Source organism: Candida theae (genome assembly GCF_024610275.1).
Source record: "Candida theae strain CBS 12239 chromosome Unknown scaffold19, whole genome shotgun sequence".
In the NCBI taxonomy this organism is placed as follows: domain Eukaryota; kingdom Fungi; phylum Ascomycota; class Pichiomycetes; order Serinales; family Debaryomycetaceae; genus Lodderomyces; species Lodderomyces theae.
In genome coordinates, this window is record NW_026261478.1 from 57,262 (window position 1) to 77,728 (window position 20,467).

The following is a 20,467-nucleotide window of genomic DNA, read 5'->3' on the forward strand; positions in this document are numbered from 1 at the left end:
AGTGCATCTGAGGACTAATAGCACCACAACCTTTTGCTCGGGAGCACGTTATGTTTCCGATCCCAACTTAATCAATGTTCTGACGTTGGTTTGCTCCACACATCGTAATGCTGGCGAAAACATCACTCAAGGGATTCATAAAACAACACAAGTCGCATAAATAGGTTCCCTTTGAGTCTCCAATAACAAGACCTTTTGCCACATTACTCACTTGAAACTGCTATCGATGTTATTGTCGTCACTATGTATGGCTTCTCGTTTTGAGTTCTGTTCCTGTTCCTTAACTTGTTCTTGTAGCTGCCTTCGCTTTTGATTCTGTACATTGGGCACTGGAGCAGCAGCAGTTTTCTCTTTTCGTGATATACTCCTCTTTACTCTATCCTCCAACGTACCCGTGACTGTTTTCAAATACAGTGGCAACTCCATTCCATTTTTTAGATAAAACACCTTCCAATTACGTGCTTTGTCTTTAAGTTGGACTTGGTTACGATTCTTCAAGGCCTCATTGATTTTACCACCTTTCCCAAATAATTCAAGGATTTTGGACCAGTGAGGCCCATTCAACTCTAGCGCGTGTCTAAAAGCTTTCTCTTCTTCTCGACTCCAAGGTCTTCTCTGACTTGGTTTGAGACCATTTATTTCTACTTGTTTCTCTCTTATCTCAGAAGGCAAGAGGTTTGCAGCCTCAGACGAGTCGCTTTCTTCCTCTCGACTTGGGGACGGCTGGTAGTTCATCTTGGCATTAATTTGCTCATACATTTCCGGACTAATCAGTGGGTAATCCCTCTTTTCACGAACAGGCTTTCCACTCTTTCCCCAAATCAAGTACCCCATGTTCTTTGAAACATAGTCAAATAGATCTCTCAAGAAAGTAAACCATTTGAACTCCTCGCTCAAGGGAAGTTGGGTTTGTTGCTCATCGTAATTAAGCAAAAGTGCCTTTCTTGACTTACACCTGTCAACAAAATCAGCTTCTGATGGCAACAATAAATCGACATTCCTTCTTGCCATTAGTACCTGATTCATGTTGTCAGGTAGAATATCCTCCAAGATTTCTTCTCTAGATCGTTCTCCCGCCTCAATTGCCGATATATATGCTTGAGTTTTGAGATCAAGGTACAACATTGCCTGTGGCTTTAGTAACCTTCCAATCTTACCTCCCACTGAGGAGCCGATGCCGGTTTGTATACTAGTTGCCAACGAGCTTGTCGAATCCAAATAACTGGTGTCACTTAAATGATGCTTGATATCCAAGTCATTAGCGGGACAGAAGATGTCCAAAAACGACTCATTCAAGTAGAAGAATCCAACTTCCATTGTACCCAAAGCCGCAGCTAAGAATGTGGCCAAATTGACTTTTCGAAGAGTCGATTCAATGCTCTGCTCCTTGGTTTTAAAAATACGAGGCGTCTCTTCTCCAGCATGCCACATACCCGGAGCAACGTGATCAACTGTTAGAAATGGGTCCTCTTCAGAGTATAGTCTCTTTGTGAATTCAAATAAGGATGTCAAGTCGCGATACGTGGCACCTTCAGGAGTTTCCGGGTTAGAAGCAATATCAATAATTGTTTTATATGACGACTTTGCAACAATGCGTAGTAATTGAGTTGACAAGTTGTCCAATGTTGGTAACGTGTTGATCAAAAGTTGAATTCTCGGGGGCAAGAAGTCGGCCCCTACAATAGGCAAAGGTAGTATTGAAAGATTTGCTTGTGTAAAAACAGCATGTCTGGAGTCTACACCCAGGTGCTGATATTGCGATGACAAGGAAGAATAAGCAGCATGAGCAGCATTTGTATTGAAAAGCTCCGAGTCGGATGGAATCGCAGACAAGGTAGAGCGGCTAGTTGTTTCTTTACTATGCGGTGACTTTTGTGTTGGGCTACTTGCAATGCCTGCGGAGGATGATTTATCACCGACTCTGTAGTGCTTGTCTTCCAGTTCAACGTTGTTTCCAGAAGAATTTCGAATATCAAGATGCTGATGTTGCTGTTGTTGTTGTTGTTGTTGTTGTTGCTGTTGCTGTTGTTGTTGCTGTTGCTGTTGCTGTTGCTGTTGCTGTTGCTGTTGCAATTGCTGCAACTGGTCATGTGCCTGCTGAATTAAGTCAGTAGTATTTTGGTGGCTGCTCTCGTTACCTTCAGACTTCTGATTTTGAGTGGCGCTATGTTTTTCACCGCTAACGAGTGTAGTGTCAATTTCCAGAGTTGCTGGTGTGGCTGTGATGGAATCATCAATTCTTTGCCTCTTGCGATCCTGTCGCTCGTCTGCTGCTTGAGGTTGCTCGGTCTTTTCGTTTTTGTCGTATATCAACAGATCGTGAGGCTCTGCATCCTTTGTTAGTTCATGTGCAATGGATGATATTGCTTCTTCCGCAGATATCTCTGCTTGACTCTTTTGTTCTGATGGTTGCTTCTCATGCAAAAGGGATTCAATATTGGAATCATCCATTTTTGAACAATTCAACGGTAGTGATTAGTGCAGTCAGGTCAACGATGGAAAGGGTTTTCTTTGCACTAGCTCCAGGCAAAGACGTGATTAAGTCTTGTTTACATTTCGTTGCACCAGTGCACTTATCATTTTTTTTTTTTTTTTTTTCTTACTCTTTTGTACAGCAGAGAGGGAGAGACACAACACCTCAAACCAACCCCAAAAGTTATGTGTCGCCAACGAAAAGATCCCTATGTTTTCGAAAACGGTACACAATCAACTTTCGGGGACTGCAGTTAAGACAAGATACGCATCGGAATGAGGAATATGCAAAAATGAACGTTCAATTAGTTAGCAACTCTTAACTCTCAATTCCTCTGCCATGTGCCAGATACCGTGCTGCCACATCTAGTTTGTTAAAATATCATCCACCCTGCCTCCCAAAAGTAGCCAATCGAGACCATTAACAATCGTGTTTCCTGCCAACTATATCAGTAATTTCGACAAGCCCAACTTATTTCAAATCCGTGGAAATACAGTTTATTATTTTCATATTTATTCTTAGCGGGAATCTTGCTGTATCGGGAAATGCNTGAACGTTCAATTAGTTAGCAACTCTTAACTCTCAATTCCTCTGCCATGTGCCAGATACCGTGCTGCCACATCTAGTTTGTTAAAATATCATCCACCCTGCCTCCCAAAAGTAGCCAATCGAGACCATTAACAATCGTGTTTCCTGCCAACTATATCAGTAATTCCGACAAGCCCAACTTATTTTAAATCCGTGGAAATACAGTTTATTATTTTCATATTTATTCTTAGCGGGAATCTTGCTGTATCGGGAAATGCGCCATTACTCCTACGCGCTAATTATTGTTTTGCTCTCATCATCTCACATCACAAGCGGGATATGTGGCTCACTATTTAAACCCCCCCTGCCAGAACCTTCTCTGGATGAATTGATTTTGAATCTTCTTTTATTTTTTCTTTTTTACGACAACAGTTTACTACTCTTCCACAGGCATGACCAATCAATCAATCTCAGCTCAATATTTCCCAGAGGAGCCGAAGGAGCCCGTTGTTAAAACCACCAAAGGTAGCCACTCTAAACAAGCAATCGACAGTCTAGGCAAGGTGTTTGACGCTCGTAGTGCTTATTTTGTTGCTGACTATGGAAAATCCTTAGGTAATTACATTGTTGACGTTGATGGAAACGTATACTTGGATGTTTATGCCCAAATTGCTTCAATTCCCTTGGGTTACAACAACCCTGCATTAATAGAGCTTGCAAAATCGGAAAAAATGATTAGAGCTATCATCGACAGACCAGCATTGGGCAACTTTCCAGGTAACGACTTGGAAGAAATTGTGGCAGACATTTTAAAGGTTGCTCCAAAGGGACAAGACAAATTATGGTCTGGATTGTCAGGTGCAGATGCAAATGAGTTGGCATTCAAGGCAACTTTCTTCTGGTACCAAGCTCAAAAGAGAGGTTACCACGGTGACTTTACTTCAGAAGAGGTTGCTTCAGTTATGCACAATCAAGCTCCTGGTGCTCCAGAATTAGCCATTCTTTCATTCGAACGTGCATTTCATGGAAGGTTGTTTGCTTCTGGCTCTACCACATGCTCCAAACCAATCCACAAGTTGGATTTACCAGCTTTCAAATGGCCAAAGGCTCAATTCCCATCTTACAAATACCCATTGGAAGATAACGTCGAAGCAAACAAGAAAGAAGATGAGAGATGTTTGCAAATTGTCGAAGACTTGTTCAAGACCTGGTCCGTCCCCATTGCTGGTGTCTTGGTTGAGCCAATTCAATCCGAGGGTGGTGACAACCATGCTTCAGCCGAGTTTTTCCAAGGATTGAGGGATATCACCTTGAAACACGGCGCATTGTTAATTTTGGACGAAGTTCAAACCGGTGTCGGCGCTACTGGTGTCATGTGGGCACACGAGAGGTTCAACTTGCAACCACCTCCAGACATTGTCACATTTTCAAAGAAGTTTCAGTCTGCTGGTTACTTTTACCACGACCCAGAAATCACTCCAAACTTAGCCTATAGACAATTCAATACTTGGTGCGGTGATCCGGCTAGAATGACTTTAGCAGGCGCAATTGGTAAGGAAATTGTCAAACATGATTTGACTACGAGGGCATCAGAGGTTGGTGATTACTTGTATAAGAAGTTGGAAAAGTTGCAAGAAAAATACCCTAAACATTTGCGTGATTTGAGAGGAAAAGACAGGGCCACATTCATTGCTTGGTCTATGGAAAACGGTGCTGCTAGAAACAAATTCTTGAGCGACATGAAGGATGCTGGTGTCAACATTGGAGGATGTGCAGAGGATTCAGTTAGATTAAGACCAACGTTGGTGTTTGAGGAGAGGCATGCTGATATCTTGGTTGATGCAATTGAGAAGGTCTTGTCGAGCTACTGAGCGGGAGACTTGATTTTGCAGTTAGATATGAGGGAGAGGGAGAGGGAGAGGGAGCGGAAGAAGGCAACTTTCAGCTGTCTAGAGAATTTAGTAATGAATACAAGTGATGAAGAAAAGATATCCGATATGTTTATATTGGTAAGCAGTATATTGTATGGTGGGGATCTATGCCGATAGCGCAATTCACGCGTCAAAAATCTCTCCAGATTTGGTCTGTAAGGAACCGCAAAGAAAAAAAAAAGAAAAAAAGAAAAAAAGTAAAAAAAAACAAAAGCAGGACAGGAAAGAAGCAGGAAAAATTGTCAAATTAACAACCGACACGAACCTGGGCAAAACTTTTCACAGAGTAGTATACCACCTCGAAATATCTCCAGTGCGCTGAGCTCACTCCTTTTCAAAGTTGACTCTTTTGTACATTTGCTACTACTTTGACTCGCCTGCTGAAGCTGGGTGCGCATATCATAACCATTCCGTCGATGCTGATACATCTCCCAATCCAACCCAAAATACCCTAAACGACTAATCACATGGAAGGGCTAAAACTCCCCATGGCGTCCATTTCGCCATTATACACAGACTTTAAACACTTTATCAAGAATGACTCAAACTCGTCGTTCCTAGCTGGAGGTGTCGCAGGCGCTGTTTCGAGAACTGTGGTGTCGCCGTTTGAGCGAGCAAAAATCTTACTACAGCTACAAGGTCCTGGCTCTGAACAAGCATATCAAGGCATGTTTCCAACAATAGCGAAAATGTACCGCGAGGAAGGCTGGAGAGGTCTTTTCCGTGGTAACACACTCAATTGTATTCGGATTTTCCCGTACAGTGCGGTACAGTTTGCAGTTTTTGAGAATTGCAAAGACTTGATTTTGAAATACAGGCGACATCAACATCCTGACGATGCGGGTGCAGCACTCACAAATAATGAATTGAATGGATACGAAAGGTTGTTCTCTGGTTCAATAGCTGGGATAGTTTCTGTGGCCGTCACATATCCATTGGACTTGGTACGTGCTAGAATAACAGTGCAAACTGCATCCTTGAGTAAGCTAGACAAAGGCAAACTAGCGGAGGCACCTACTGTTATGCAAACGTTGAAGGAGGTGTATCAAAATGAGGGGGGGCTTCTCGCATTGTATCGTGGTATTGTACCGACCACATTGGGTGTGGCCCCATACGTTGCTATCAACTTTGCATTGTATGAAAGGCTCCGTGAGTATATGAATAACTCACCCAGAGACTTTTCGAATCCTTTATGGAAACTTTCAGCGGGTGCCGTTAGCAGTTTCGTTGGCGGTGTCTTGATCTACCCTCTAGACGTGCTAAGAAAAAGATATCAGGTAGCGAGTATGGCCGGTGGTGAACTAGGATTCCAATACAGATCGGTTGGGCATGCTCTATACTCAATCTTCAAAAATGAGGGTTTCTTTGGAGCCTATAAGGGGTTAACGGCCAATCTATACAAGATAGTACCTTCCATGGCTGTGAGCTGGTTATGCTATGATACTATCCGTGATTGGATCAAAGCTTGGTAGGCTTGTGCACTTATTTTTAGACATATAGATATTAATGCAGATAGATGCTATAGACCATAGAGACTGGCTTATCTACATCCATAGAGTGCTAGCAAATAGTACATAGATCAATTATGCAGTTTTGATCGAATCGAAATCGTATGGTTGATCCTGCATACAATAATTTTCAACCAACCAAATTTATTTCAAATACAGAACAGTAAGAGAGAGAGAGAGAGAGTAATGGAAAAATTGTCAAATGATCATCTTAACCACCCACATTGATTGAGTGAACGTCACACAACTTATTCATTTGAACACATAGAGTTACAGCCACAATGATCCCTTCAAGAGTATTGTTAGCCCAAGCCAAGAATGTCAAGCCAAAAATGAAGTATCCAGTAGAGATGACTCCATTGTTTGTTGCTGTTGGAATTGCTTGTGTTTCTGCAACCTTCTTCACATACAGACATCTTGCCAATGACAAAGAATTGAGGTTATGGAAAAACGCAAACTTATCAGAGTTGGACAAAGTTTTGGATGAAGCTGAAGCAGGAAAGAAGTAAAAACAGGCAGGCTATGCCAATACCATTTTTATTCACAATCTATTCATAAAATCTCAAAAAAAAAAGAAAAAGAAAACAAAATCCAATTGTAATTCGTCATGACCATTCGTGTTCACGCTGGATCTTACTGTTATTGTTGTCACTAGCGGTGAGCCTACAAAACACTTTTTTGTTTTGCTATTTATTTAAACAGTTGTTACACTTTTATAGGAGATTGAATAAATTGCAATTCACTATATACAGCCAATTCTAATCACTAATGACGACTCGCCCCACCCCCCTCGCTCCGCCCCCATCTCTTCAATTGACCGAGGACATGATTCTGCCCTCATGTTCATTTTCAATGTTGGTGTAATAATCCAATACCTCTGGCGTTTGGTCCAAGTTGTCAAGTGCTCTGTTGAACCCCTTTGAGTACTCCTCAGGAAACTGAACCTCTCCATCCTTATTAGCCAAATACCTCACCGCGCTCTCGTGCAATTTGTAACCTTTTGCATTGAGCTCGTTACTGACTCGATGTATCTCCAACGGATCACAAATGATTCGGTAAAATTTGTACTTCTTATCCGGGATAAATTCGTCGGGAAATTCCACTTCTTCGAAATCCTCGGCACCTAAATCTAATGCCACTTCAAACACGTCGTCAAAAGTCTCATCTGAGCCTGGTTTGGGCTCAATAAGTATCTCGCCCTTTTTCTCAAACATGAAATTACAAGGGCTTAATGAAGCTTGGAAATATGCCATTGCCGACTTGACTCTCATGACCGTACGCGCCTTATTATCAGTGATTGCAGACACTATTACTGCAACACCACCGGGTCCCATAAATTCATAAGTTACTTCAGTCTGGTTAGCTGAGCCATCATTCAACTCACCCGCACCTCGTTTAATTGCATTCGACACAACCTGTTTGGATACGTTGAGTTTTTTCGCCTTCTCCAACAACTGCTCCAAGCTTGCATTGGCCTCTTTCCCTCCTATTCGTACGCAACTCTCAATCTTGGTTGCAATCAATGTGGCTTCTTTAGACTTTTTTGCATCATTCTTGGCTTTGTCATGTCTAATGTTTGCCCATTTGGAATGTCCCGCGAACCTGACTGGTAACACAGATGATATCCGAGGCACTGGAAAGAAATATCCGGGACTGGATATGGAACGAATGAGTGGCCGTATCATGCTTCAAATGGGGGTATTTTTTTTTTTTTGGCTTATGGGAGTAGAATCTGAAAAATAATTTCCAAACTTTCCATGTTTTATCGCGAAGTCAACACACAACGAAAATACGAATCGATTCTATTACGCAACAGCGGGCAACAATACACTAGTTGACCTATAGACACCACACCACACCACACCACACCACACTCAAACCCCACCCCCCCATTTCAACCAAAGATGAGTTCTGGAAGCGAAGCAATGACCAAGCGCAAGTTGATAGCAACAATTGCCGATGAAGATACAGTAACTGGTTTGCTTCTCGCTGGTATTGGTCAAGTATCCAACGAACCAAGCAAAGAAACCAATTTTCTTACAGTAATCCCAGGAAAGACATCAGTCGAAGACATTGATGAGGCTTTTGATACTTTCACTAAGGAGCGTGATGATATTGCGATTTTATTGATCAATCAGCATTTGGCAGATACGATAAGATACAAGGTTGATGGGTATACGAATGCTTTTCCAGCAATATTGGAAATACCATCCAAAGACCATCCTTATGATCCAGAAAAGGATTCCATATTGAAGAGGGTTAGAAGATTGTTTGGCGAATAGACGTTGCAAATATATCACTTTTTTACAGAATATTAATTATCAAAAGATCATAGCCATTGAAGGCAATAATATCCTACTTACTTTTTCTTGTTCTTGCTCTTGTTCTTTTTCTTGTTCTTATTCTTCTTTTTCTCACCGTCTCCGGTTGGGGCGGGTGAATTTTCTTTCGATGTAGACTCGTCCTCTTCTGCATCATCGTTTCCTAAGTCACCACTTTCCTCCACCTCCTCCTCCTCCTTTTCGTCCCTTTTTTGCCCCCTTTCTTCGTCCACCTCCTTCTTCAGCTTTTCCCGCTCATCTGCCAACTCCTTTTTTTCTTCCTGTTGTTCAAATTTTGCCTCTTTCAGTTCCTTCTCAGACTCTCTTTCTTTCTTCTCCTCCTTATTTGCCTCCTTCTCCTCTTTCGATTTTGCGTCCTCGGTACCAACTGTGTTACTCAGAGAGGCTTCTGCCAGTTGCACAGTCTCCTCAGATTTTACAGGATGGTCACTCACCTTTGTCTCTACCTCAACAACACTTTCTTGACTAATGGGAACAGCTTCAAAAGCATCATCTATGTCCTCTCTCAATGCCGCAGAAGAGGCCGCCTCCTGCTCTTCATTCGTATTTGCAACGTCGCCGTCTTGTTGGGGCTTCTCCTCCTCATCCATGTGCTTGAGAGTTTCATTCACTTCCTGTGCTGAGTTGGGGACAGCGGTAGAGATCTCGGTATCGCCAACTTCAAGTTTAGTCGAGTCGGATTCTTGTTTTTCGAAAGACGCATCATTCTCATTTGATGGAGCTTCATGTTGTGTCACTCCGGCACTCTCAGAAATCTCTTTACCCTCCCCATTTGCTGGTAAAGGTGGTAATTCCGATTTCTCTGCATTGCTTGCCACATTGGTATCATTTTCACGCAGCTCTGCAGGAGCCGAGAAAGTCTCGACCGTATCTTGTTGTTCTCTATCTACCGTACCGGACAAGTTGTTCTTGGGACCCTTGCTATCTCCCCAATAGTTCTTAGCAAACAAATCCGGCAAGACGCAATCCTTAATGTAGAAATCACGCACGCCAACAATTCTCCTTTCTCGCTCACAAGCCTTGATCCACTCAGGTCTAACGATTGGAATATTCATTTCACTAGCTTTGATATACTCCGGATTTTGCTTATTTTCTCTAGTACACAAATAGTGTGTAGTGTCAACTTTGACTTGACGTTGTGCGGGATGTTTAGCGCCAATTTTAACCAACGTCTCCTCAATATCCTCCGCAGTGAACGGGTCATTGGGACTAAATTCGCCAAGACATACAGTTATACCGGAAAGGTCGGTCATCTTGTGGGTGTTTACCTCCACTTCATTACTCCAGAAAATACCAGCAGTAGTGTCCAATCGTAACTGAAACTTGAAGCTCTTGTCTACTGGTAGTCCTGAAAGTTTGGAGGTCTTGTTATTCATTGGTTGGGGAATAGATCCCAATTTCTTTCCGTCTTTGAACAAGATCAAATTCTTCAAATGAGAAGTGCCCAAATCCAATGCATCCCATTCCAAAACGCATGACGTTTGAGTAGTGTTTTTGATTTGCAAATTGGGAGATTTAGGCGGATGAGTGGCGAATGTTTGATAAATTTCATCCTGAATGCTTTGGAATTTCAAATCTTCCTCCTCTTCGCTGGCCTGATCTTGTTCGCATTTCAATTTCACAATTGATCCTGCTCGGACTCCATTAGGCAACAACATTGTGGGAAACTCAATCAAATGATGGTCCTTTGTAAGCAAAAGCGCCAAAGATGCATCCAATTTACCCACTGTAAGCGACACTTCGACCATGTTGAATTGCAGGAATGTGATTTGTTTGCTCACTTGAGTGTGTAGTAATAGTAGTAGTAGTAGTAGTAGTTGTTGTTGTTGTTGTTGATGTTGTTGCAAGTGAACACAATTAAAGACACCTTTTATTATCACCAATTATCTTTTTTCTTTGGTTTCAGCAAAATGGTAGCGACACACAGCCTTTACAGATTCCAACCAACAACCACCAAAAGAGTATCTTTCTATTGAATATTTTATATCCCAATTAATATTACAAGAAAGAACAATATATAAGAATAAACTACAATCTATGTCCGTACACCCATCGCCCTGAGGTCCTCATTTATCTCTTCTTCGCTAGCTTTCCTCAAAAGCAACTCCTGAGTCGCTACATCCTCCTGACTAATGGACGAAGTTATCGCAGAGGGGAACCCATGGAATTTCACTAATCCATTCAATATTCCCAACTGTTCGTTCAAATTATTTCGTTGTTGAACCAACTCAACAATTGCACTTTGCCTGATCGCTTTCTTCATCTTTGGTGCCACCGTTCCCATGGCGTCAACTACATTACCAGGTGTCAAAATCGCCGATTCTTCCTGTGCCAAAATAGACGGCGGTATTGCCGAAAAGTTGAAATCGGGAACGATTTGGTCCAATTGATTTCTTTCCTTGTTGATCTTGTACCACATTGACGTTGTCTCTGTTATCATTGCATTCTTTGTGTCCATGATGTTTCGAAGATAGTTTTGGTGAATTGATGTGCGCGTAGCCACAGTTTCTCTATCAATACATTTTAGCCTATAAGTTAAGTTTGCGTTGGCCAAATTTAAACTATCCTGATAAAATCCATTGATTTTTTGATAAATTTTCGATAATTCGGGATGTGACCCATCCAAACACAACTGTAGTTCCTTTTCAAGCAAGGATAGCTTATCGTCATATAGCTTATCACGAACTTCGGCAAAACACTTTTCAATGGCCACCAACCCCTGTATCGCTAGTTCCCTTTGCTCCTTGATGTCAGTGTCATTCTCTTCTGCTACTGCTTCTTCGGTATTCTTTTCTATCGCTTCTTGGGCATCGCTTTCAGCTGCATCGCCTTCAGTATTGTTATTCTTGTGATCTTGTTTTCGTTTTGAAGTCCAATTCCTTACGTCTTCATCAACATCAACATCAACATCAACACCTTCGCCTTCACCTTCACCTTCACCTTCACCTTCATCTTCTGCTTCTGCTTCGTTATCTTCATCTTCTTGGATTATTTTGACTGCTTCCGCTTGTCCACTTGTACCGTCGCTGTGATCTGTGCCCAGCTGGTCCTTGTTGTTCTGTTTGGCATGACCCGATATGTCGTCATGTACACCCTCACCATCCTCTTTTGGAGTTTCCTCTGTGTCTTTCTCAATGTCACCTTCATATGATCCTGACTCTGTTTTTATTTTCTTTACATTCTTAGAATCAGATACCTCATTTGAAGGGGTTGCCGTTCGCTTACGAGTGATTGACACACTATTGTCTTCACCCTTTTGAGCTTTATCATTAGCATAGCTCTTATTGTTTGGCACTTCTGAAATCTTTGTAAGCTCTTCATCCGATTCTCCGTCAATTTCCTCCATTCTTGCCAACTCTGTCAATTCCGACAACGTTTGCAAGTCGGTTGGCTTAGTTAGGCTTTCTCCGTCTCGGTCATCCAAGAAATCCATTTTGTCAGTTTCTGCCTCAGACTCATCATCACCCAAGTCGCTTAGTTCGGAACTTTCATAGCTGTCTTTTCTTTGACGGGAAATATTACTCAAGTGGAAATTATCACCGTTATTTTTTTGCGATGATTCTTCTTGCAATGTACCCCATGACGTCTTCTTTTCCCCATTCAGGCCATTTTGTTCGTTTATGATATCTTTGTTTCCACTGTTGGCCTCAGTGGGGTTGGCCTCGACATTCTTATTATTCAAAAAAGCCGAGTTCAAATCCAAATCTGATTCTGGCAAACCCAATTCAAACGGAGTTGGCGAAGTTGCGATTTCCGAAAGTGGTGACTCTTTACCAATGGTCAAACGAGTATTTTCATCAATGACATCATCCACTTGGTCCGCATTGTCTTGGTGTGAGTTCGTTTCTGCCGTACCTTGCTGTGCTTGCACCAGATCGGACACCACTTCCGATGCCTTTTCGGTATTCGACATTATTTGAGTATCTGCTTGCTCCATTTAGTCTAGCAATAGAAGTAGATATGCGTGTTAGGTATAGTTAAGGAGGGAGGTTGGCTTGATATGTAGTGAAGTCTTAATCGATGTGGTTTTTGCTTCGCTAAAGATGTTGTGGCTCGTGGGAGGAGAGAGTTGTAGTTCTGTTGGGCAGCAGACGTAAAATTTCAACGTGATGTCTTCAAGGCAGGCCAGTATGAGATGATTGAAGAGTGGTTTCTGGGTATTCTACGCTTGCTGTTTGAAGGTTTGTGATCCATCCACTAAATGAGTCTTTAGATGAAGTGAGACTCTCTGGGTTGTGCGATAGTAATATGATGGATGAGGTTGGAAAGTGTTTTGTATATTTGTTTGTGGTTGTGTTTGGACTATTCGATCTTTCTTGAAAGCTTTTAAAAAACCCTTGTTGCGATGAATGTAAGGAATTGTCACTGTAGTGATGTATTTGTAGGTTTTTGAATATCAATTTCGTTTCGAAATCCAATTCTCTGTTACTCTCTCTCTCTCTTTCTCTGTTTTTTTTTTGTTGTTATTCATGTGTTAATATGCAGGATATCCTTTCTCACTGTTTTTTTCTTTTTTTAATTATTGAGCCGCATCATCTCATCTTAATTTCCTATTTAGGAGTATGTATATACACCCTGCTTTTATTCATTTGATTTTTTTTTCTTTTTCTTTCTCAAACCAAACCTCATCTCTCTTTTACAACAAATACATTTTTTTTTGATTAGCGCCTTGCTTGTCTCAATCATGTCTGGATTCTCTTCATTATTTGGTAAATCTAGTGATAAGTATGATCTGTCTATAAATGAGTTGTTCAATAACTCGGCAGATGGACCAATTTCCAAAGATAAGCTCATCGAGAGGAAAAGAACAGTAATTGAAGTACCCAACCCAAAGAAACGTAAACATACAAAAAGAGATGAGGACGAAGAGAGTGACATACAGGAGGAAGAACTGAGTAAACTGGAAGAAAACGAAAGTGAATCTAGTGAAAGTCAGGAGAGCGAAAAAGAAGAGGAGAAAAGAGCACTTAAAAAGAGTAAAAAAAAGGACGAAAACGACAATTTGGAAGCCAAATACTTTGAGAAAGTGATAAGATCTGAAGAGAATGAAGATGGTGTTAATGGCAATGAGGAATCAAACAAAGACGCCGCAAAAAAAGAAAGCTCACTCCTGGAGCAGGAACCCAAAAAGACCAAAGCAGCTCAAGCCATTGACTTCAAGGAGGACGAATTGGAAAAAGCTGAGAGAACGATATTTGTGGGTAATGTTCCTAGCGATGTTATAACGTCAAAGACCGTCGCCAAGAACTTCAAAAAACTTTTCAAAGAATTTGGCAAAATTGATTCCATCAGATTCAGATCTATTTCTTTTGGGGAGAATTTACCTAGAAAAGTATCATTTGCCAAAAAGAGCTTGCATGAATCAAGAGATTCGGTAAATGCGTATGTTGTTTTTGCTGAAAAACTGGCGTCATTGGCTGCTAAAAAATTGAATGCAAATGTTTTTGAGAACCACCATCTTCGAGTTGACCATGTTGCACATCCGGCACCAAAAGATAACAAGAGAACCATATTTGTTGGTAATTTGGATTTTGAAGAAAAAGAAGAGAGTTTGTGGACGTATTTCAATGACAAGTTGGATAATGACGTTGAATCAGTGAGGGTTATACGTGATTCAAAAACGAACATGGGTAAAGGTTTTGCATTGGTTCAATTTAATGATACATTGACCGTAAACAAGGCATTGATGTTGAATGATAAGCCAATGGAAGGAGTAGGCAGTTTGGGAAAGAAAAAGCCCCGCAAATTGAGGATATCAAGAGCCAAATCAAATGTCAAGCCTTCGTTAATGTCACCAAATCACATTGATAATGTCAAGAAGAGTTATGCATCAAATAAGTCTCGCGAGCAACAAAACTTGACGGATACTCAAAGGACTAAATTGGGTAGAGCACAAAGTGTTTTGGGTAAGGCTGACAGATCAAGAGTTGGCAAGCCAAAGAAGGTGGTGATTGAAGGTGTCAGAGCAACTAAGGGTCAGAAAATTGCTGGTATCAAAGGATTGAAGAGTGGGAAAGTCAAGAAGCCAAGGATTAGAGATCGGTCAACGAAGTTTAAAAATGAAAGAGAAGCTATGAAGAAGGAGGTTAGGAAGTAGATTATGAATGACGTGGGAAATATATACCAATGAAGCATTTATAGAAATGTGAACTGTACTTGTATTGATGGTAAGGCACTTCATACGTCCAGGTTTGGCTACGGTACTGTAAATAAAATCCTTCCTTGTGTTGTACTTTGCCACCGTTTCTTGCAAATGTTTTCTCCTTTGTCCTCTTATCAGGGGAGGCTATCATCCTCTGAAAATACAGAGTGAGGATTTGTCACGGTGGGCGTCACGTGGAGTAAGCTCTGTTGTAAATTCTGTATTGAAGCAAAGTGCAAGAGTCAAGAGACGGTACCTCATTGAAGTTAACAGATTATCACAATACATCACTGTATGGTCAATACAAGTTTAACAGTTAGCTTAAAGAGGGAATTTGATTTGTGCTCCGAGTCAAAAGTTGTGCCTACTTGTCAAGTGGCACAAGTAATGCGGCACGGCAAAATGAATTGGCACAAAGAAATTCCGCTTTTAAGTACCGAAACGGAAATAGTCAAAGTGTGTTTTGACATGGTGTTTGACATAAATATGCCATGCTAGAAACGGAACAATCACATTGTTATACTACATAGTGTAAGCGTACATCTCAAAAGAAGAAGCTCATCTGACGTAGTGTGTTCTGTCATATGTGGGCGTAAGAAAGGGTGAGCAGCTTTTGTTGGTGTGGAAGGAGAAAATGAATTTGTAGATTAATGAAATGGCGTTTTTTAGTTTCTCCCTTTTTTTTTTTTCTTTAGTTTTTTTTTTTTTTAATAACCGCTAAACTCCANGTGTTTGACATAAATATGCCATGCTAGATACAGAACAACCACAATGCTATACTACATAGTGTAAGCGTACATCTCAAAAGAAGAAGCTCATCTGACGTAGTGTGTTCTGTCATATGTGGGTGCAAGAGAGGGTGAGCGGCTTTTGTTGGTTTGGAAGGAGAAAATGAATTTGTAGATTAGTGAAAAGGCGTCTTTTAGTTTCTCCCTTTTTCTTTTCTTTTCTTTATTTTTTTTTTTTTTTTGATAACCACTAAACTCCACACATTTTACCTATAAATAGACGCCAATTTAATACACAACAATTTCCACATTTTTCCAAGTATAGCCTTCAATTTCATTTTCTCTTCATTCAAGCAACTTTCTCTTTCCAAATCCTTACAATCTTTTTCTTTTTTTTTTGCAGTTAAATGTCTTATTTGAAGATTCTGGTCGATAAATCACAAGAAATGGCTACTACTGCTGCTGCTGCTGCCAAAGAAAACACTGAACCGCAAATCACCACTGAGCCATTTGACGAGGAAGTTGATAAATTCGCTACAGTGTTCAAGGGCCTTGAACAAATTGATTTAGATGCTGACAAAGGTGAAGTGAATCCTATTTCAAAGACTATTTTAGACTCATGGGATAGTGATTTCCATGCGCTGGCTAAAAACATCTTGACTCAAAATGCGTTTGCCAACACTGAAGTCGATAAAGTGATTGCCAATTCAGATTCCAAAACCAAGTTAAAAGACAGGTACTTGTTCAATGTGGCTGTTGATATCATTGGATCACCTTCCTTTGCCAACAATCAAAAATCTTCAGGTAGATGTTGGATTTTCGCATCTTCAAATGTCTTTAGAACTCATGTCATTAAAAACTATAATTTGAAAGACGATGAGTTTCAAATTTCGCAAAGCTACTTATATTTCTATGACAAGTTGGAAAAGGCCAATTTCTTTTTGGAAAATATTGAAGATACAGTTGATGAAGAGTTGGACTCGAGATTGATTCAATTCTTGTTACATGACCCCGTTGGAGATGGTGGTCAGTGGGATATGATTGTTAATTTAGTCAACAAGTATGGATTGGTTCCCCATGAAGTATTTCCCGACAATAGTCAATCCACCAGCTCGTCGAAGTTGAACTACATTGTCACTGAAAAGCTTAGGGAATTTGCATTGAAAATTAGAGAATTGAAAGCTTCTAAAGCTTCCGACAATACCCTTCGTCAATTCAAGTTGAGAGCCATGAAGACCATTTACAAGACGTTGTCCTTGACTATTGGATCTCCACCAAAACCGACTGATGAGTTTGTATGGGAATTTTTGGACAAAGACGGCAAATATAAACACTACAAAACAAGTGCTTTGGATTTCTACAAAACTCACGTCAGATACGACGCTGAAGCTCATTTCTCCTTAATTCACGACCCAAGAAACGATTATGATAAGTTGTACACTGTTGACAGATTGAACAACATTTACGGAGGTAAGCCAATCGAATATGTCAACACCAAAATTGACGAAATAAAAGATGTTGCAATCAAAATGTTGAAAGACAATGAACCAATCTTTTTTGGTTGTGATGTTGGTAAATACGGTGACAGAACAACTGGTGTTTTAGACAACACGGGATACGATTTGACCACGGCTTTCGATTTTGACTTGGAATTGACCAAGGCCAATAGATTGAAGACTGGCAGCTCTTTAATGACTCATGCCATGGTCATCACTGCTGTTCATATCGACCCATCTACTGACAAACCAGTGAGGTGGAAGATTGAAAACTCTTGGGGAGACGAAACTGGTAAGAAAGGATGGTACATGATGACTGATGAGTGGTTCAGCGAATTTGTTTACCAAATTGTCACCACCAAGAAGTACGTCAGTAAAAAGACGTACGATATTTGGAAGAGCAAAGAGTTCAATACATTGCCATACTACGATCCAATGGGTTCCTTGGCTTAGGGTATACAATATGTTTGTTGTTGTAGAGAGATTAAATACATATCAAATTGAGTGAGAGAGTTGGGCGTGGGGAGCGTGGGGAGCGTGGAGGGAGGGGGTTGCGTAGACAAAGAGCTACCACGGTGTTAGGTACAACACTTTTATAATATTTTATTTTTTTTTTTTTCGTTTCTCTTTTTTTCAGCCTTTTTACTTTCACTATGGAACTTCGACACAGCTTCATACCATGAGCCGTAGTAGTTTCGAAAATGACACCAACTACCTGCTAGACGTAGAGGCACTATCTAGGGAACTACTGGCCATCAGTTTGCAATTTCACGACTCCTCCTCCCCAAACGATTTGCATGACGTAATTGACAGCATAGACGATACAATAACAACCATTGATTCCAAACTAGAAGGGTTTATCACTTTGAACAAGAAGAAATTACAACAAGACGTGACCAGCATAGACTTACTACGAGTCAACAAACTATCCGCGACGATAAGAAATGCGGCGAGGTTGTCTCAAGTGCTCACAAATGCAGATGAATTGGGCCATAGCCTAACATACAAAATAAAATCGTTAGATCAAGAGATTGGGAACGTCAATGAGACTTTAAACTATGTCGAAAATGTTCAATCGCTAAAGAATAACATCAAGCAGATAAATTATGCTATCGAAGGTCAAAATTGGGAGTTGGCGGCGCAATGTATTCATGCAATCAATAGTTATATACCGCGTGAGCTAGTTCGTGGTGAATTTGCATCAGCAGTCATTCCTTCTACAAACGTTCCAGAACTACCCGAGGCCAGTATAAATAACTGGATCAAGCAACTAGTGGTTGTTTTCAAAAAACAGTTTAACGACGCGGCTTCAAAGAGAGATGTCGAAAAGTTGACCAAATATTTCCAATTGTTTCCCTTAATCAGCCAGGAGGAAGCTGGACTAAACTGCTATGCTAAATTCATATGTGAAGTCATTAGCGAATCATCAAAGAACTTGACACAAACAATAAACAGTATCACATCTAGCGATTTGAAGCCGGGTATTTTTGACACTGTGGCAATGCAGTTATTTGAGAATGTGTCCATGATGCTTTCACAGCATGGTCCCTTAATCAAACGATACTACTTGTCCACTTACCCGGATGCGTTAATCTTTGTTGTTAACAGGTTACAGCGTGAAGTCGATTTACAAATTGGTGTCATTGCAGATACGTTTTATGACGCGCGTCGATTTGACAAGTTGTTTCAAGATATCAAGCTATACAAGTTCCCTATTTTATCAAAGAGGCTTGACGAGTTGAGGGAGCATCATATACAAGAACATGGCCGCGTCAGCGAAGACCTCGAAAGCTTGGATGATCTCGTTCCTATTCGACATGTAGGCGATTTGATTTTGGAGTTGTCACTAATTTTGCATAGCTGGGCATTGTACTGCAAGTTTATCACCATCAAGTATTTTCACAAACCAGAAACACCAGAGTTGGTATTACCCAATATCATCACCAAATCCAACTTTTCCAAAAAAGTTAACGAAAAACTTTTACCCGCATTTGAAACTTTGTATCAGTTTTATTTCCGTCGATCGTTGGAAAAATCAATCACCATTGAGGAGGTGCCCAGCTTGGAAATGTACTTGAAACCGGTACCTCGGTCGAAGTCACCAGACCACCCACCTTGCTCATCAGTGATTGAAGACTTGACCTTGATTTTAAACAATACTTTACGAAACGTGATACAATCTGGATTTCCCACTGCTGTCAAGTCCTTTGTAACTGAGAGTTTCCAAGTCGTACAGCAAGACTTGATCAATGGATACTTTATTCGCAATCTCAACGACAATCAACCAAAGTACAACCAGTTGTTGTCGTTTTTGAGTGAAGATGGAGGCTTAACTAGTCCTCGAGCTCATTCGAGGAGCGGCACTCCCGAACCGCATGGAACTGCAACAGCAACGACAGCGGCCTCTTCTGCAAATGCTAGTTTCTTTAAAGGCGCGTCAAGCGCTTTTGGTAGTGTTGTAAGTGGATCTGGTGCTATTGTGGGTAGTTTACAAACTACCTCTTCAAACAGCCCCAAATTGATGAATTTTGTCGTTTATTTGAATTCCGTTGGTGTTGCTCAAGAATACTTTACCAAAATTATCAACAACATAAAATCACAAGCTGCATCAAATGCAGGGTTTATTGAAACAAATTTTCCCTTTGGTAAAGATGCCGAAAAAATCAAAACGATATTGAACCAGGACTTTTTGGACCCATTTATGGTAATAAGCAATAGGGTCATCAATGAGAGTTTGATCAATTTATACAATCAATCAATCAAACAACGTTTAATTAGTATGGTGAATGACTTGGTGACAGATGCTAATGACTCCAATTACATTTTATACTCTACAACCCAAGTTAATGACCCATCGCTACTCATTAGATTCAAATCCAATTGGACATCGTTGACTAAACCATATTTGCAAACGTTGCACCAATCAATATGGCACAAGCTATTGCGATTGATTGTTATAAATTTGGTCAATTTGATTGAAAGGAAATTGCATCTAGTATTGAAGAGGTTTAAAATCAATGAGTTGGGCTCAGTCAAGTTGGAAAAAGACATGAGCTTTGTCATTAATGAAGTTTGTGAAGATAATTATCAATTACGAGAAAAATTTGTAAAATTGACTCAATTGGTTTTGCTTGTTGGTATGGACGATGATGAATATGAAGAGAGCAAAGATCCATTGGTTGGCTCTGGCAAGAATATTGTTGATGATGGGTTGGACGATGGAGTGGAAGGAGAGCAAGAAGCAGAAGAGTACTCTGGTATCAATTGGATTTTGACTCCTCAAGAAAGAGAACAAATACGTAGTTACAGGGTATAGCAT

At 40.6% G+C, this 20,467-nt stretch overlaps 11 protein-coding genes across 11 annotated transcripts; 7 read left to right on the forward strand and 4 right to left on the reverse strand. All coding sequences in view use genetic code 12, as the record gives it.

Annotated features, from left to right (window-relative positions):
* Positions 1-207: 207 nt before the first annotated feature.
* TBF1 (Tbf1p) lies at positions 208-2,451 on the reverse strand (the record flags this gene model as incomplete). The annotated part of the gene is made up of 1 exon (XM_051753985.1): positions 208-2,451. The coding sequence occupies one exon, from the start codon at positions 2,449-2,451 to the stop codon at positions 208-210; it is 2,244 nt and encodes a 747-aa protein (XP_051607009.1).
* A 1,002-nt stretch (positions 2,452-3,453) lies between these two features.
* UGA1 (4-aminobutyrate transaminase) lies at positions 3,454-4,872 on the forward strand (the record flags this gene model as incomplete). Its single annotated transcript, XM_051753986.1, has 1 exon — positions 3,454-4,872. The coding sequence occupies one exon, from the start codon at positions 3,454-3,456 to the stop codon at positions 4,870-4,872; it is 1,419 nt and encodes a 472-aa protein (XP_051607010.1).
* A 527-nt stretch (positions 4,873-5,399) lies between these two features.
* Positions 5,400-6,404, forward strand: KGF57_004474 (uncharacterized protein; the record flags this gene model as incomplete). Its single annotated transcript, XM_051753987.1, has 1 exon — positions 5,400-6,404. One exon carries the CDS (start codon positions 5,400-5,402, stop codon positions 6,402-6,404), a length of 1,005 nt encoding a protein of 334 aa, XP_051607011.1.
* A 317-nt stretch (positions 6,405-6,721) lies between these two features.
* KGF57_004475 (uncharacterized protein) lies at positions 6,722-6,949 on the forward strand (the record flags this gene model as incomplete). The annotated part of the gene is made up of 1 exon (XM_051753988.1): positions 6,722-6,949. The coding sequence occupies one exon, from the start codon at positions 6,722-6,724 to the stop codon at positions 6,947-6,949; it is 228 nt and encodes a 75-aa protein (XP_051607012.1).
* Positions 6,950-7,249: 300 nt separating this feature from the next.
* On the reverse strand, positions 7,250-8,125 carry KGF57_004476 (uncharacterized protein; the record flags this gene model as incomplete). Its single annotated transcript, XM_051753989.1, has 1 exon — positions 7,250-8,125. One exon carries the CDS (start codon positions 8,123-8,125, stop codon positions 7,250-7,252), a length of 876 nt encoding a protein of 291 aa, XP_051607013.1.
* A 219-nt stretch (positions 8,126-8,344) lies between these two features.
* Positions 8,345-8,722, forward strand: VMA7 (H(+)-transporting V1 sector ATPase subunit F; the record flags this gene model as incomplete). Its single annotated transcript, XM_051753990.1, has 1 exon — positions 8,345-8,722. The coding sequence occupies one exon, from the start codon at positions 8,345-8,347 to the stop codon at positions 8,720-8,722; it is 378 nt and encodes a 125-aa protein (XP_051607014.1).
* Positions 8,723-8,799: 77 nt separating this feature from the next.
* CHS5 (Chs5p) lies at positions 8,800-10,530 on the reverse strand (the record flags this gene model as incomplete). The annotated part of the gene is made up of 1 exon (XM_051753992.1): positions 8,800-10,530. One exon carries the CDS (start codon positions 10,528-10,530, stop codon positions 8,800-8,802), a length of 1,731 nt encoding a protein of 576 aa, XP_051607015.1.
* Positions 10,531-10,817: 287 nt separating this feature from the next.
* On the reverse strand, positions 10,818-12,719 carry KGF57_004479 (Rpd3L histone deacetylase complex subunit; the record flags this gene model as incomplete). Its single annotated transcript, XM_051753993.1, has 1 exon — positions 10,818-12,719. The coding sequence occupies one exon, from the start codon at positions 12,717-12,719 to the stop codon at positions 10,818-10,820; it is 1,902 nt and encodes a 633-aa protein (XP_051607016.1).
* Positions 12,720-13,466: 747 nt separating this feature from the next.
* On the forward strand, positions 13,467-14,879 carry KGF57_004480 (uncharacterized protein; the record flags this gene model as incomplete). The annotated part of the gene is made up of 1 exon (XM_051753994.1): positions 13,467-14,879. The coding sequence occupies one exon, from the start codon at positions 13,467-13,469 to the stop codon at positions 14,877-14,879; it is 1,413 nt and encodes a 470-aa protein (XP_051607017.1).
* Positions 14,880-16,059: 1,180 nt separating this feature from the next.
* LAP3 (bleomycin hydrolase) lies at positions 16,060-17,601 on the forward strand (the record flags this gene model as incomplete). The annotated part of the gene is made up of 1 exon (XM_051753995.1): positions 16,060-17,601. The coding sequence occupies one exon, from the start codon at positions 16,060-16,062 to the stop codon at positions 17,599-17,601; it is 1,542 nt and encodes a 513-aa protein (XP_051607018.1).
* A 226-nt stretch (positions 17,602-17,827) lies between these two features.
* COG4 (Golgi transport complex subunit) lies at positions 17,828-20,464 on the forward strand (the record flags this gene model as incomplete). The annotated part of the gene is made up of 1 exon (XM_051753996.1): positions 17,828-20,464. The coding sequence occupies one exon, from the start codon at positions 17,828-17,830 to the stop codon at positions 20,462-20,464; it is 2,637 nt and encodes an 878-aa protein (XP_051607019.1).
* Between the last annotated feature and the right edge of the window lie 3 nt (positions 20,465-20,467).